The sequence below is a fragment of the Dermochelys coriacea genome, chromosome 10, assembly GCF_009764565.3.
Source record: "Dermochelys coriacea isolate rDerCor1 chromosome 10, rDerCor1.pri.v4, whole genome shotgun sequence".
NCBI classification, from domain to species: Eukaryota; Metazoa; Chordata; order Testudines; family Dermochelyidae; genus Dermochelys; species Dermochelys coriacea.
Window position 1 is genome coordinate 22,224,812 of NC_050077.1, and position 14,456 is coordinate 22,239,267.

The 14,456-nt window shown below is 39.4% G+C and overlaps 1 protein-coding gene across 13 annotated transcripts in view; it reads left to right on the top strand.

The window, feature by feature from the left end:
• MRTFB (myocardin related transcription factor B) overlaps positions 1–14,456 on the top strand; it is a 225,753-nt gene that overhangs the window by 161,453 nt on the left and 49,844 nt on the right. For 7 of the 13 annotated variants that reach the window (XR_006274576.1, XM_043493351.1, XM_043493352.1 and 4 more), the window contains one exon: positions 12,253–12,399. Coding sequence is in view for 9 of the 13 variants with exons in the window: in XM_043493351.1 (XP_043349286.1) it covers positions 12,253–12,399 (147 nt within the window). In the remaining 4 variants the exon portion in view is untranslated. The remainder of the gene's footprint in view (positions 1–12,252; positions 12,400–14,456) is intronic. The other 6 variants (XR_006274578.1, XR_006274577.1, XR_006274579.1 and 3 more) reach the window with 1 other exon arrangement.

The following is a 14,456-nucleotide window of genomic DNA, read 5'->3' on the forward strand; positions in this document are numbered from 1 at the left end:
TCATTCTAGGGTGACAGATTCAGACCAGAAGAATATAAGAGAGTGCTGGAAGGCAGGTATATCCACCTTCAAAATGAGCAGGCCCTTGTTCCCTGGTTAGCCAAACAAAGGCTACTCCAGGCCAATTAAGACACCTGATGCCAATTAACCAGTTAAGGCTGTTAGGCTAATAGAGACAGCTGGAACCAATCAAGGTCCCACTTATACTGTTTAAAAGCTCTCCTTCCAATGCTCTCCAGGAGGCTGAAGTGAAAGGAGCTGGAGGAGAGGAAGAATTGCTGAATCCTGAGGTAAGGGTGAAGCTAGGAAAAGGGGACCATGGGGGAAGTGCCCCAGGGAATTAAAGCAGTTCAGTGGTGAAGGGAAAAACACCATCAGCTGCTATCATTAGGATCCCTGGGCTGGAACCCGGAGTAGAGGGCGTGCCTGAGTTCTCTCCTCGCCTTCCCCCATACTCTACAGAGATCTCCTGGAGAAGGGAAGCAGGACTCGGTCAAGATAGGAGGCTGAACTGTGTCTACTGAGCTCTATGGAGCAACAGAGACTGTGGGGTATTTCCCCTTCCCATCTCCCACACTGGCCGGTGATGAAAGTAACTCAATAGGCTGTGACTCTTGTTGCTACACTAAGAAAGGGAGGTCATATTGGGGCCATATCAAGTTTCTGAGGCCACTGAATCTTCCCAGAAGCGCTGGACCCACCAATACAGGCTCAGGACTTTGTCACACTAGGTGCTGTTGATCAAAGTTGGAGGACATATTTGATCAAAGAGAGGTACTGAAGGCCCCGAACATAACATAGGAAAAGGAGGAAGCAAATAAAGAGCACTAATTGTGTTCTCACCTTCCTTTATTTCCCTCATTAATATTAATATTCCATTAATATTAATAATTTTAACACCTCTTTTATTTTATCTTTCCTACTGGCCACCATCTCTGTGTCTCTTTCTATGCTATTTATGACCCTAGAAATACTTCCTCCTCTTAAATATCAGATTTCATTCATCACACTGCCAAGCAACTCAACAAGCTTTTAAAAACTCTCAATATTGTTTGTGTAGGCTACTTTTCATGTTGATAAAACAACCGGCTTCAACTTAAAAAAAAAATCAAAAACTATTCTTTTTAAAGTATTGTGCTGGTTAAAATCCAGTTACCTCAAAAATGAACTTGTGAGACTTCTTGGTTCCCCTCTGTATGAACATGATAGAGAAATAGATGGAGTGAACATGACCTGCCTGCCTGCCAGTGTATTAAAGAAATCTTTGCTCGTATTCTGTAATGTGGCCTCCCACCATCATATGAGGGTTGCATTTTACTTTTCCCTTTATTGCAAGTACCCTTTCTCTGCACCCTTAAAAGCAATGATAACTTTGTATCGCTGTTCCCCCACCTTTCTTGTAGTATTTAGGACACTGAACAAACAGTAAAAATATCACGGTGGTAAAAAACATAAAATATTAAATCTAACCTTGCAGACTGCTGTTCTGTTTAAAACAAAAAAATCTGAGAAATGTGGGATTTGTAGACCTTGCACTCCCTTCTCACATCACATCAACCTGAAATCTCAAGCCAGAATCCAAATATATGCGTGGAACTTCCTCCACAGTCAACATGGATAAACATTCAGGAACTGCTTTAAAAATAATGGAGGTGGGAACATTCACTCAACATTAATTCTCATAAGAGAGAGAAAACAGATCAGTTCCTAAAGTTTCCCATTCTTAGCTGTTACACTGTGCAAAAGTGTTTGGGTCACTTCTGAATTTAGGTATACTTCATAGCAGTGTATTGTGATAGCCTTGTCTGGTCAGTTTGAACAGGGGGAACATATCTGTATTCCTTTTATTTGCTAAATGAATACAGGGAGCATTTGTACTATTTAATTATGCAAAGTGGTTAACAAAAGCAGGGAACAGAAAATTTCCCATGTAGGATAATTTACATAATCTAACCATTTCTTTGCTATCCATATATTTCACATTTCCACTGTACTTGAGAGATGACATTGAATTAGATATTTGGGGGAGGAAAGATAATATCCACTTAAACTCAGACACAAAAATAGATAAACCTTTGAAAAAGACAAACTTTCATGCTGTTTAAGCTCTCTGTCTAGTCTAGAACTGATAATGAATTAAATCATCTCAGATTCATTGCTTGCTAGTATCTGTAATTATTGGATTCTTTTTAATGGAATTTAGAAACATTTGTTTACATAGCTTATTTTTCAAATGCTTGCAGTTACAGAGTTCAAAAAGAACTTATGGTTCAAAAATAACTAGAGAAATTCATGGAGGATAGGTCCATCAATGGCTATTAGCCAGGATGGGCAGGGATGGTGTCCCTAGTCTCTGTTTGCCAGAAGCTGGGAATGGGCAACAGGGAATGTATCACTTGATGATTACCTGTTCTGTTCATTCCCTCTGGGCCACTGTCAGAAGACAGGATACTGGGCTAGATGTACCTTTGGTCTGACCCAGTATGGCCGTTCTTATGTTGTTGCATTGGAATGTGCAGAACCCAGTTTGCTGTTCCTAGGTTCCAAGAGTGAAATCCTGGCTCCCTTGAAGTCAATAGCAAAACTCCCATTCACTTCCAGGAAGCCAAGATTTCACCCCCTGCTTTTTCCAGAATCTGTAGAACCTCTGCAGTCATCCCAGAAGAATGTTTTGTCTTTAATAGTAATGATTAACTGCAGTTGCTACTGGGTTTTTAGTACCTTTCTTCATTCCATATAGTTAACTTGTATAAATCATTATAATTCTACTGAAGTCAATCAGTGGAGCTATGACAATCTACATCAGTTGGGTATCTGGCCCTGTGTCTCGAGAACAGATCAAAGAATTAATGAAGATGTTGGTTTTTATATTTATATAGTTTTAAAACTGTGTAGATGTTCAGTATTAAGAAATGAAATAAACTTGCTGTTTCTCTCCTAAGCTAGATTTTCTTGTGTTTTCTTGCATTATGTATCTAAATTAGATTTTCCAAAGAAGAGTGAAAGTAAGGAAAATTGAAACACTAAAAGGAACAAAACTGGCAGATGCAACATTTCCCTAATCTATAATAAGATAACTGAATGTATCGTATTTTTTTAAATAGATGAACAAAAAATCAAATGTAGATTTGACTTAGTAGCTTCAAAATAATACTATTCACTGCCATGGAGAGATTGGAGCTTAATTGTTAGTCTTTGTAATTTATGTTCTTGGGTCAAAAAAGCAACATTGCTTCTCTCAGGTGCTTCATTGACTGGTCCAAAGTCTCTTTCAAAAGGATGGCAGTTTTGTGTCTCTGACAGTGTAAATTATTAGATCTAAAAGGGAAACAGATCACCTCTACTTCTGGCAATTAGAGGCAATTAAGATGGATCCAAATGGTAGTATTATCCATTAAGAAGCTCCCAAGGTCCTAAATAGTGTCATCTCATTACATTGGTGTACATCAGTAATAAATCCATTGTAAATTATCAATTCTACTGTAAATATGAAAGGAGTATTAGGACCATAGTATCTTATTTCAAACATTTTTTTAAAAAATCATATAGAAGCAGACAGATGGAGGCTTAATGCTGTACTCGAATTTCTTTTCTCAAAAGCCTGTCTTAATCAATTTGTAAAATTTGTGGACTTAAAGTACGAAACACTGTTACCTCCATTATTTTTTTTTATTATTAGTCTAACAGTTTATACCATTTAGAATAAGGTTGTCAAGTGATTAAAAAAAAATCACGATTAATTACACTGTTAAAGAATACCATTTATTTAAATATTTTTAAATCTTTTCTACATTTTAAAATATATTGATTTCAATTACAACACAGAATACAAAGTGTACTGTGCTCATTTTATATTTATTTTTTATTTAAAATAATTGCACTGTAAAAAACCAAAAAGTGTGTTTCAATTCATAAAAATACAAGTACTGTAGTGCAATATCTTTATCATGAAAGTTGAACTTACAATTATGTACAAAAATAACTGCATTCAAAAATAAAACATTATAAAACTTTAGAACTTACAAGTCCACTCAGTCCTACTTCTTGTTCAGCCAATCACTCAGACAAACAAGTTTGGTTACAATTTGCAGGCAACAATGCTGCCCACCTCTGGTTTACAGCGTCACCTCAAGTGAGAACAGGTGTGTTCACCTGGCACTGTTGTAGCTTCAACCACCATTCCAGAGGACATGCGTCCGTGCTGATGATGGGTTCCATTCAATAACGATCCAAAGCAGAGAGGACCAACGCAATATTCATTTTTATCATCCGAGTCAGATACCATCAGCAGAAGGTTGATTTTCTTTTTTGGTGTTCTGGGTTCTGTAGTTTCTGCATTGGAGTGTTGCTCTTTTAAGACTTCTGAAAGGATGCTCCATGCCTCATCCCTCTCAGATTTTGAATGGCACTTCAGATTCTTAAACCTTAGGTTGAGGGCTATAGCTATTTTAGAAATCTCACATTAGTACCTTCTTTGCGTTTTGTCAAATCTGCTGTGCAAGTGTTCTTAAAAAGAACATGTGCTAGGTCATCATCCAAGACTGCTATAACATGAAATATATGGCAGAATGCAGGTAAAACAGAACAGGACACATACAATTCTCCCCCAAGGAGTTCAATCACAAATTTAATTAATGCATTATTTTTGTAACGAGCGTCATCAGCATGGAAGTATGTCTTCTGGAATGGTGGCCGAAGCACAAAGGGGCATATGAATGTTTAGCATATTTGGCATGTAAATACCTTGCAACACCAGCTACAAAAGTGCCATGCGAACACCTGTTCTCACTTTCAGGTGACATTGTAAATAAGAAGCAGGCAGCAGTATCTCCGGTAAATGTAACCAACCTTGTTTGTCTTAGCAATTGGCTGAACAAAAAGTAGGACTGAGTGGGGGTCTAAAGTTTTACATTGTTTTGGTTTTGAGTGCAGTTATGTAACAAAAAAAAGCTACATTTGTAAGTTACACTTTTACGATAAAGGGATTGCACTACGGTACTTGTATAAGGTGAATTGAAAAATATTATTTATTTTCTTGATAATTTTTACAGTGCAAATATTTGTAATAAAAAATAATATAAAGTGAGTACTGTACACTTTGTATTCTGTGTTGTAATAGAAACCAATATAGTTGTAAATGTAGAAAAACATCCAAAATATTTAATAAAATTCAATTGGTATCTATTGTTTAACAGTGCAATTAATCACAATTAAGTTTTTTGAGTTAATTGCATGAGTTAACTGCGATTAATCGACAGCCCTAATTTAGAAGAAAATATATATATAATATAATATAAAATAAAAAAAATTTGGAGTTGCATTTCAAGAATTCATAGGATCTGTCCACTGATTGGTGAAAACTAGAACAGTTTAAATACGCAAAATGGAATGTTGAGATGCTTGATTCCCTCTTTCACAGTTCCTCTAAACTGCAAAAATAGTTTGAGCTTTGCAAGAAAACAAACAAAAAAAATCTTAACAATAATGTAGTTGTGTGATCTAGAAAGGACAGTAACACTGTCTGACCTTGAATATTTCTGCATCTTTAAATATCTTGTAAAAATGCAGCTGGAAAACAGCTTGCCAAAATATCAATGGAACTAACATCACTTGCACTGGAAATTAAATTTAAGTTTGACCAATTCCTAAAACAGATGGCTATGTGTATGATATAGTCATCTGGGCATTGTTATCATGAGTGCCTCTCGCTGGATTCCTGCAGCCAGTTTTGGTATCTCCAGCCTTTGAGTTACTCAGTAGATCATTATTTATGATGCCTACTTGTATTAGAAGTTGTCAAACTGTTGGTTTTCCTCTAGTGTTAATTCTTTGTGCCATTTTGGTCCTTGGTTTCTTTGAGATAGCCAGCATGGATGCTTATTAGTATAAGTATGGTGCTGGGCTTTTTTGATAGGGGAACAGTTATCCACTTGGAACTGGAGACCACCAACTCATTTAAAGAAGGTTACCAGACTTCCACTAGACTTTTAGTCACTTTTGGTCAGTCATGAATTTGATCTTAAATCCAGTTGCTTTCAAGTAAATAAGGTAGTCACTATTCCCTAAATAAAATTATCCCTGTCTCTTTCTCATTCCTCTTTACACTACCAACACCTTAATTTTTTTCTTTTCCTATGTCTTGCACTTCTTAGCCAGATTTCCTCCTTGTTACATATTGCTGCGCTCATGAACACTTAAATGTTCAATCCAATATCTTGCAAGTGTTTTTTATTTGCATATAGACTTCTAATAACCCATTGATAATGATGTTTGGGATCTTCTGATGCTTATACTCATACGTTCTTAATTGTATACTCTAAAATAAACGTGTAGCTTTTGCATGCAACTAAGAATAACTATTTTACAGTTTATGGAAAGATTTAAGGAGGTAACAATTTTAATGGCCAGAGTGATGGGTATTAATGTAAACGTGTAATATCTCTTTTGGTTAGTGATGGCTGTAATCTAGTGCTGGATTTTCAGAAGAACTTCATAGGGAGCTCAGGGTGTTTCATGAAGGTTCTATACAAAGTACGAAATACATAACTGAGCACTTTGGAACATTTTCCCATTTGTTGTTTAAACTCACTTTATATCGGTACATTTATTTTTAAACTGAGCCAGTGGACTTTTAACATGGCCATGACTAGGGTGACCAGATGTCTTGATTTTATAGGGACAGTCCTGATTTTTGGGTTTTTTTTCTTATGTAGGCTCCTATTACCCTCCCACCCCATCCTGATTTTTCACATTTGCTGTCTGGTCACCTTAGCCATGACTTCCGTAAAATTGCGCTACTTTATACAACATGACAGAAAATGGAATTTTTCTGAACCTTTTTCATGACCGCCACCATGATAAAATGCAAAAAAGATTGCAAAATTCAAATTAAAGAAAAACATGTCTATCTAAGGCAGCTGATACTGTACATCATTTAAAGTGCATTCCTTCCTGAGGTGCAAATTGTGACATGAATTAGGTTCATGTAATGTGTGTTGAGTGAAATGAAAACAAACCACATGAAATCAGATCAGTAAGTGAAGAGTTAGGCTCCTTATGGATAGTTAAATAAAAATACTCGCATGCCAAAAGCCATTCAAATGGTGTTAGATACATGATAGCAACAACAAAACGACTGAGCACTTACAGCTAATTTGAAAAGCACTTCAAATAGGGCTTTAAATCTTCTGGTTGCAGATTTTCCACTGTGTTCCATACTCTTCTACATGTACATCTAGAAGTACAAAACTGCTCCTCCACAGACTGAAACAGATGCTTATCTTCATGTTCCTCTTGAAATATAAGAATAAGAGCCCACATGTGGAACATGTGCCTGGGAATTTGCTCTTTCACTGTTAATTTCCTCGGACAAACCTTGCATTTTATTACAACAGAAAATATAAAGAATATTTTGAAAACAATGGAGTGTAGTCAGGACTCTTTGAAGACTTCTTCCTGTATATGTTTCCAGGCCTTAAAGAATTAAAACTCAGCACAGATTGAGTGATGACCCAAAAGTCATCTTGCTTTCACCTAAGATGTTTGCATCTGGTAAGGATTAGGTGTTTTGACCTCTTTACTTCAAACATGTCAAGTGATGATAACACTGCTGTTTAATAGCCAATTTATTTTTAGACCAATTTCTGAACATTGAAGGACATTGCTCAATGAAGCAATGTGAAATTACTTTCCTAATACACTCAAACTAGCTGTTAACATGGTGCATGTTCACTTTCAGTTAATGAAGAAAGTGCAGAAATAACACATCTGTGATGGGAAATGGGAGATTTGTTCTTTTATTATTGTCTTTACATATCTCCTTTAAGAAATAGAGAAGTGGCAACCAATCCACAATTAAAACCTGGTAAATTAGAAAACATGATAAGAAAATGGAGGACATTGTTTGCTCTTTCCTCCCCCTGCTCCCCCGCCCCAAATAGAGCTATTGTAAAAATGAGGAGTCCACCAAGCTGTGTATTTCATATAGTTAGCAGCCCTTTCAATTTGCAGCTCATTGTCAATGTGAGAACAGGTAATTGACTGTGTGGCAGTTGGACTGTTCAAGTTCAAGTAACATGATGTTTGCTTGAGAGACAGCAGTTTGATTCCTAGTGTCAGTGAAATGGCAGGGTTCGTTTGGTTTGGGGTGGGGTTTTTTTTAATAGTATTAATAAAAAGCCATACTCTGAAGAGAAAAAAAAGAAATATTGACTGGCTAGGTCAGGGAATTACACAGGACTACCACTTTAAATTTAGTTCCTTGTGCCATTGATCTCTGATGGCTGTAGACTTTGTTCCATGCAGGTAGGATGCTGTTTGCATTTAACCTTGAATTATTAAGAAAACCTCAAATATGGTCATCTCTGTAAAATTCCATTCATTGAGGGTTGGCTGTAGTACCATTGCCTAGGTAAGTATAATCATGGGTACTGATACTACTGCATGTTTTAGGATTTAAAAGGCTGAATAAGGAAAATGAGTAGTGCTGCATTTACTCAAAATAAGTTTTATTTTAGCTCTTTTACAATTGTATTGTTCACGGGTAACCCCCTGCCTGAGAAAAAACATAGATATGTTACCACACAGCACTTCCTAATCAAGCCTACTTTATTCTTAAGGTAAAAAGCTTTACAGAGAAAACATACTAAAAATTATAAAAGACCCTGTATACATGCTAATAAGCTTACCAGAATTAACCCTAACATGGACTCTGTGAGGAGCAGTCCTTCAGCCCTACCCAAGGGGAGTCTTTGTGGTTACCTGTTCATCACAGCTTCAGCTCAGAACAAACACCCAGTCCCTTCCAACCCCACACTGAGAATGTCTGAGCCCAAGGCCCATTCTAAAACCAGGTTATTTATCTAAAATCCCTTTCTTTGTCCATTGGTCCCTGGAGAACGTAATTTGAAGTAATAAATGTGTACCTTTCCAGTGGGTGGCTTCAAAGGACTGATAGCAGAGGAAGTACATTAGCATCTCCCCATAAGTGCTGACTACATGGGTGCTCCAGGACTGGAGCACCCACAGAAAAAACTAGAGAAATACATACAATGCCACAATAACACATACACTTTTGTGTTCTTAATAGAATGTACCCCAAAGGTGGTATTCCTGATTCAGTAAGGTTTATATTAATTCAATAAGGTTCATTCAGTATATTGCAGGAAATTTGTCAGTGTCACCCCACAAAGAATTGGCAGAGAGATTCAGAGTAGATATTATACCTCAGAACTACCTTTCTCATTTTGTGAAATGAACTACATTTCAAGTTGATGGTGTCCCAGTGTCCCTTTTAGTTGTAAACAAACTGGAGGGAATTTAAAGAACTAAGATTGAGGGCTGCAAAGGTTATAAAAACTAACTGATGTGGACATAGTGGCAAAATGAGAATAGACGCATGCACGGAATTAAGCAGCAGGTCACAACTTTTATTAAACTTTAACACAGGGTAGGCATGTAATTGGTTCCAGTACAGGATTTACAGGGCTCCTTACCATATAACCCTTAATGTGGGTAGGCTCCCCTCACCAGGACTCAATTTTCTCTGAGTCTTAGCACCCTCCCGGATGCAAGGGGGACAGAGGGTGCAGCAGGGTGGGGTCCTTAGCTCATAAAGGCCATAGTCTGACCTCGGCCAACGAAGGACATAGGGTCACAACCTATCTCATGAGCCCAAGGCCCATCACCGAAACCCCAGGTCTTTTACCTCTGGGAACCTTTCATTTTATTCTCTCCTGGAAACCAGCCACAGGGGCCACCACTGACTAGCTTGGTCATTCCCCACCCAACTATGCTGCCTAGAGTCATAACACCTGCCCAGTCCATGTCTGCACATACTGCACTGTAGCAGTATGTCAGCACTTCCATCTGACAGATATACACCATCATCCTTTCTCGCTGACTGTAAGGAATGTCCTTATACTGTATCACTAAACCCTCTTTCTCCAGGAATATCTTAGTGACCCCCTTATTTACTTTCTTTCTAGTATTGTCCACATGGGTTGGGCTTGCTCCCAACCCTGGCCTGTAAGTGAGTGCAGAAGAGACATGAGCTGATCCCACTGCATGCCTGTTCTGAAAGCAAACTGCTTCGGCCTTGAAGCCCACTGAGATCTAGCTGCCATCCTAGGTGCCCTCTTGTGGGCCCAGTTCACTACAGAGTGCTCACGAATCCAAACATGCACACTCTGGGTAGCTGCTGAAACAAACAAGCACAATGGGTTAATTACATTTTGCCGTTCCCTGCCATCTTTTCATTGGTGTGGATGTAAGTCCTGTAAAACTTGATTTCCAGTGCCCTATGGCCTTGGCCTGCACCTGCCATGGGCCAAAACCCTTTGCAGCTGCTAATGTTGCCGCCCCGATCCTGAAAGAATGAGTACCAAATTTACCTGGGTCAAGACTGCAGTACCGCAAAGTTTTTCTCAGTACTGTGCTGAATTAATGCCTTGTCAGGAAGCTGCCATCACCATGTATAAATAGCGGTTTTAGCTGCAGGCCCTGAATTTTTATCGCCTTTACAGGGCACAAACACTTCTCTGCACATTTCTTCGATTCCACATTAGCCTCTCTCCCCTTCTGGCCTGTTAGGGAGTACCTTGAGCACAGAAACACTACTCTTTGCAGATAGCTGTATGTCTGTTACATTTAATGCACGCTGGGACCTGTCCGCAGCTGCTGTAGGCACCAGTTCACTCACTCTCAAAGTGCCAAAGAAGGCAACAACAAATGCCACCTTTAAATAACATGGCCTCCCTCTCAGCTGCAGCCCCAGGCAGAGCCTTTGACAGCACTGTCAGGATTTCCAGTGTTAGGAGTAACCCATCATCCCTCTTGTGCCAACCCCTCTAAGAGTCTCTATGCTATGAAATGCCTGCATGTGTCTGGGAAACCCACCAACCTATTTGAGGAGGACATGCGCACTAGCCAGCGATAATGGAGGGAGCCCACCTGTGCTGGGTCAAAGGCACCACATATGGCACCACCTGGTGTGTGCGTATGGGCCACCCACAGTGAAGCCCTTCCTGTCCTAAATTCCATGGACTCTGAAAGGCTTATAGGCCCTCAGAGTCCACAGGACAACTGAGTCCTCAACTAGTTTCACAGCTGTCATGAGCCAAGGTCCCAGAATTGTTGGAGCATTGCCCACGGATCCCTGCTGGCCAGCGGAAAGTTTTCAAAATCTGTTGTCCTGAAATTGACAGAGGATTGGCAACACCATTATCCATTTCCAGGACATGCACTACATGAAAAAGGATGTTAAACTGCAGGCAGTGTAAAATGAAGGCTCTCACCAGCCTCGTTACCCAAGCAGTCTTTGCCAATTGTCTATTTATAATATGAACCCTGGATTGGTTGCCACACCAGAAATGGAATTTCTTGTTCTGAAAGTTTTCTTCCCTATTGACTGCCACCAGTGTAGGAAAAATCTCAAGCAAGGTGATATCCCCTGTACTACCCTGTGCAGTCCAGCTTTCTGGCCCCCTTTGTGCACACCACTCACCTTGAAAGTAAAGTAAACCCCAAAACCTATACCTCCCAAGGTAGATTATACCTGCAGCTCAGTCTTGAGCAACCAGCCCCAATGCCATATTGAAACCTCCATTTAACTCTTCCAGGAATCTTACCCACACTTCTAAGTCTTCCTTCATTTCCCTCGTCATTCTGATAAAGTGGTGGGGTTTTCACGCTCCAGAGAAGGCTCCTAGGACTGTCCCTTTCACAGCTGGCCCCATGAAGTTCCCCCACCCATTGATGCAGGTGGATGGCATTTTGTAGAGCATGACTGGGAGACAACGGGTATACAAAGGAAGGAAAATAATTATCATGTTATAAAGGATATGAATCGGGAGACAGGATGAAACTAAGAGGGCAAAAATTTAGGCTGAATGTCAGGCAAAACTTCCAGACAGTAAAATTTATGGCACTGTATAAAGGCTTGATCTTTTACTGTTACCTTCAGTAACAGATGGAGAAAGTCCCAAGACTGTAGAATATTCTCTGACAGAAAATCCCATCATTAGAGACGTGTAAATCTAGACTAACAATTTCCTAGAATATATAATACGTCAACAATCCTGCTTTGGCTGGGGAAAGGACTAGATGGCCTAGTTAATCTTTCTCTAATATCTTTAATTCTGTGTGTGTGTGGATTAGTCATAATTTGCTTTATTTATTTTTTTACATGTTTTTGTGATGTGTTCTGGAAGTGTTCAGGTGCTGGATTTTAATGAAAGTTTCTTTGTTTTTCAGCAGTATCTCTCATTAACTTCTGCAGTCCCTGAATTCCTAAAGCCTGCCCTCACCACCGAGCAGCACACTACACACTCTACAACTCCTGCTACTACTCTGACCACAAATACTATATCTGTAGCAAAACCGGGGCCAACTTTGGTAAAGGTAGGTTAAAATGAAGGCATTTGATGTCTTTGCTTTAAATCTGCTTTCTCTAATCCTGTATATAATGAAAATGAATACATCATGGTGTTATAGTGCTTTTATCTATATATATAAAATATCCTGCAGTGTTCAGTTGAATATACAGTGAAGTCAACTGAAAACTGGCATACTGTGTCAGATTTGCCATTCATAATTTGCAGGCTCTGCAAAATGCTTTATGAGCCATCCATATATTGTAGTTGTAGATAGACCCAGCAAAATTCTGCAAACTGAACCATGTAGTAGGATTCATACTACTTTTGAAGTACAAAAGAAATGCAAAATTGCCTTGATACTTTGTATCTTTTACTGGTGAAATTCATCCCTCCCAACACAGAGTCCAGCTCATCTGGCTTTGTGTAGGGGATTAAGCGGGAACAAAGAAATTGCATTCACACACCAACCCACAAACAGGCCACAGGGCTGCAGTGTATTCTTTCCCCAGCTATTTTTGAAGCCTGTGGACTGGATTAGCAGAAATTGTGCCTCCATGCTGCCTTGTGGTGGTTTTAGACCACCGAATCCTCATAAGTGAGAATCCTATAGGCCCATTCAGAGTAGCCCCTTCTGCACAAATATAGTTAGAGCTAGCATGAAGCTTTTGCACAGATTTAGGTGTCCTGTGTGTAAATATCTACAGTTCTCCCCTTTTGGAGCCTCTGAAGGTGTTGTGGAAGGCATTATAGACACCCTACACATCAGGATGAACTTCACTGTCATATACTTTATAAGGGATGTGCTGTGTTGTTTTATACTGGTATACATTTGGAGGCTATTCACTGAAATTCATTCACCAACTCACTTATAATGCAAACCTTAACAACTTCAAATACTCACCAAAATGCATGATTGTCAGGAATCAGGGCCTGCAGCAGAGCCAGTCTCTGGGCAACGTAGTTGAGTGCAGCCGGCCTGTAGTAGGGTGCCTGCTTGGCTACACTGCCTGATTGGTTGGAAGATTCCTCAGACTGGCTCTTAAGTCTAGTAGCAGAGGCAGTTCAGCAGCAACTCAAAGCATTTGTCCATGGCTGCAATAGGTCCGGTGCCTACTTGTTTCCGGCCAAGTTACTGCCCTTGTCTCCAGACTTGCCTTGCTCCAGGTTACCTGGTCCTGACACTTGGCTCCAGTTCCTGACTTTGGTTTTGATCCTTTTCTCTGGCATGTGGCCTCTAACACTGGTTCTGACCCTTGGTTCTGATTCCTGACTACCGACTCCTGCTCTAACCACTATGCCCAACTCCTGGATCTGTTCTAACTACTGGGGACACTCACATCCTGGTCACTGGTCATTAGTGCACATATGTCAACACAAAAAGAAAAGGAGTACTTGTGGCACCTTAGAGACTAACAAATTTATTAGAGCATAAGCTTTCGTGAGCTACAGCTCACTTCATCGGATGCATTTGGTGGGAAAAAAATTTTTCCACCAAATGCATCCGACGAAGTAAGCTGTAGCTCACGAAAGCTTATGCTCTAATAAATTTGTTAGTCTCTAAGGTGCCACAAGTACTCCTTTTCTTTTTGCGAATACAGACTAACATGGCTGCTACTCTGAAACCTGTCATATGTCAACACAGAATTTCTTCTTTCAGAATTTTTGTGCTGTATATCTGTCTCCAGTTTTTCACTGGAAGTAGCTTCCAAGAGTTCACTTAGAATTCCCTGTCCAGAAGGAAGTTTTTTATTGGGAGCACAAGGACCCTCCAGTGAGGGTAGAGCTGAAACAATCTGTCTATAAATCCTACTTATGGGATTCATAGACTTGCACATGTTCATGTTCTCACTTGTTTCTAGTTAGCGTTCAGGCTTGAAATACAGAAAATAAACCTATGTTAAGCACTATGAATCCAATTTCAAATAATTAATGACATTCAGAAAACCATCTCCTAAATTTAAATGAAAGGGGAACAATTAGTAATATTCCCAAGTCATGTGCTCTTTGGAGCGCAGTCCTCCAAACCAAGCACTGATAATTACTGATTCTTTTGAACACTTCGTATACAGCACACTCACAAAC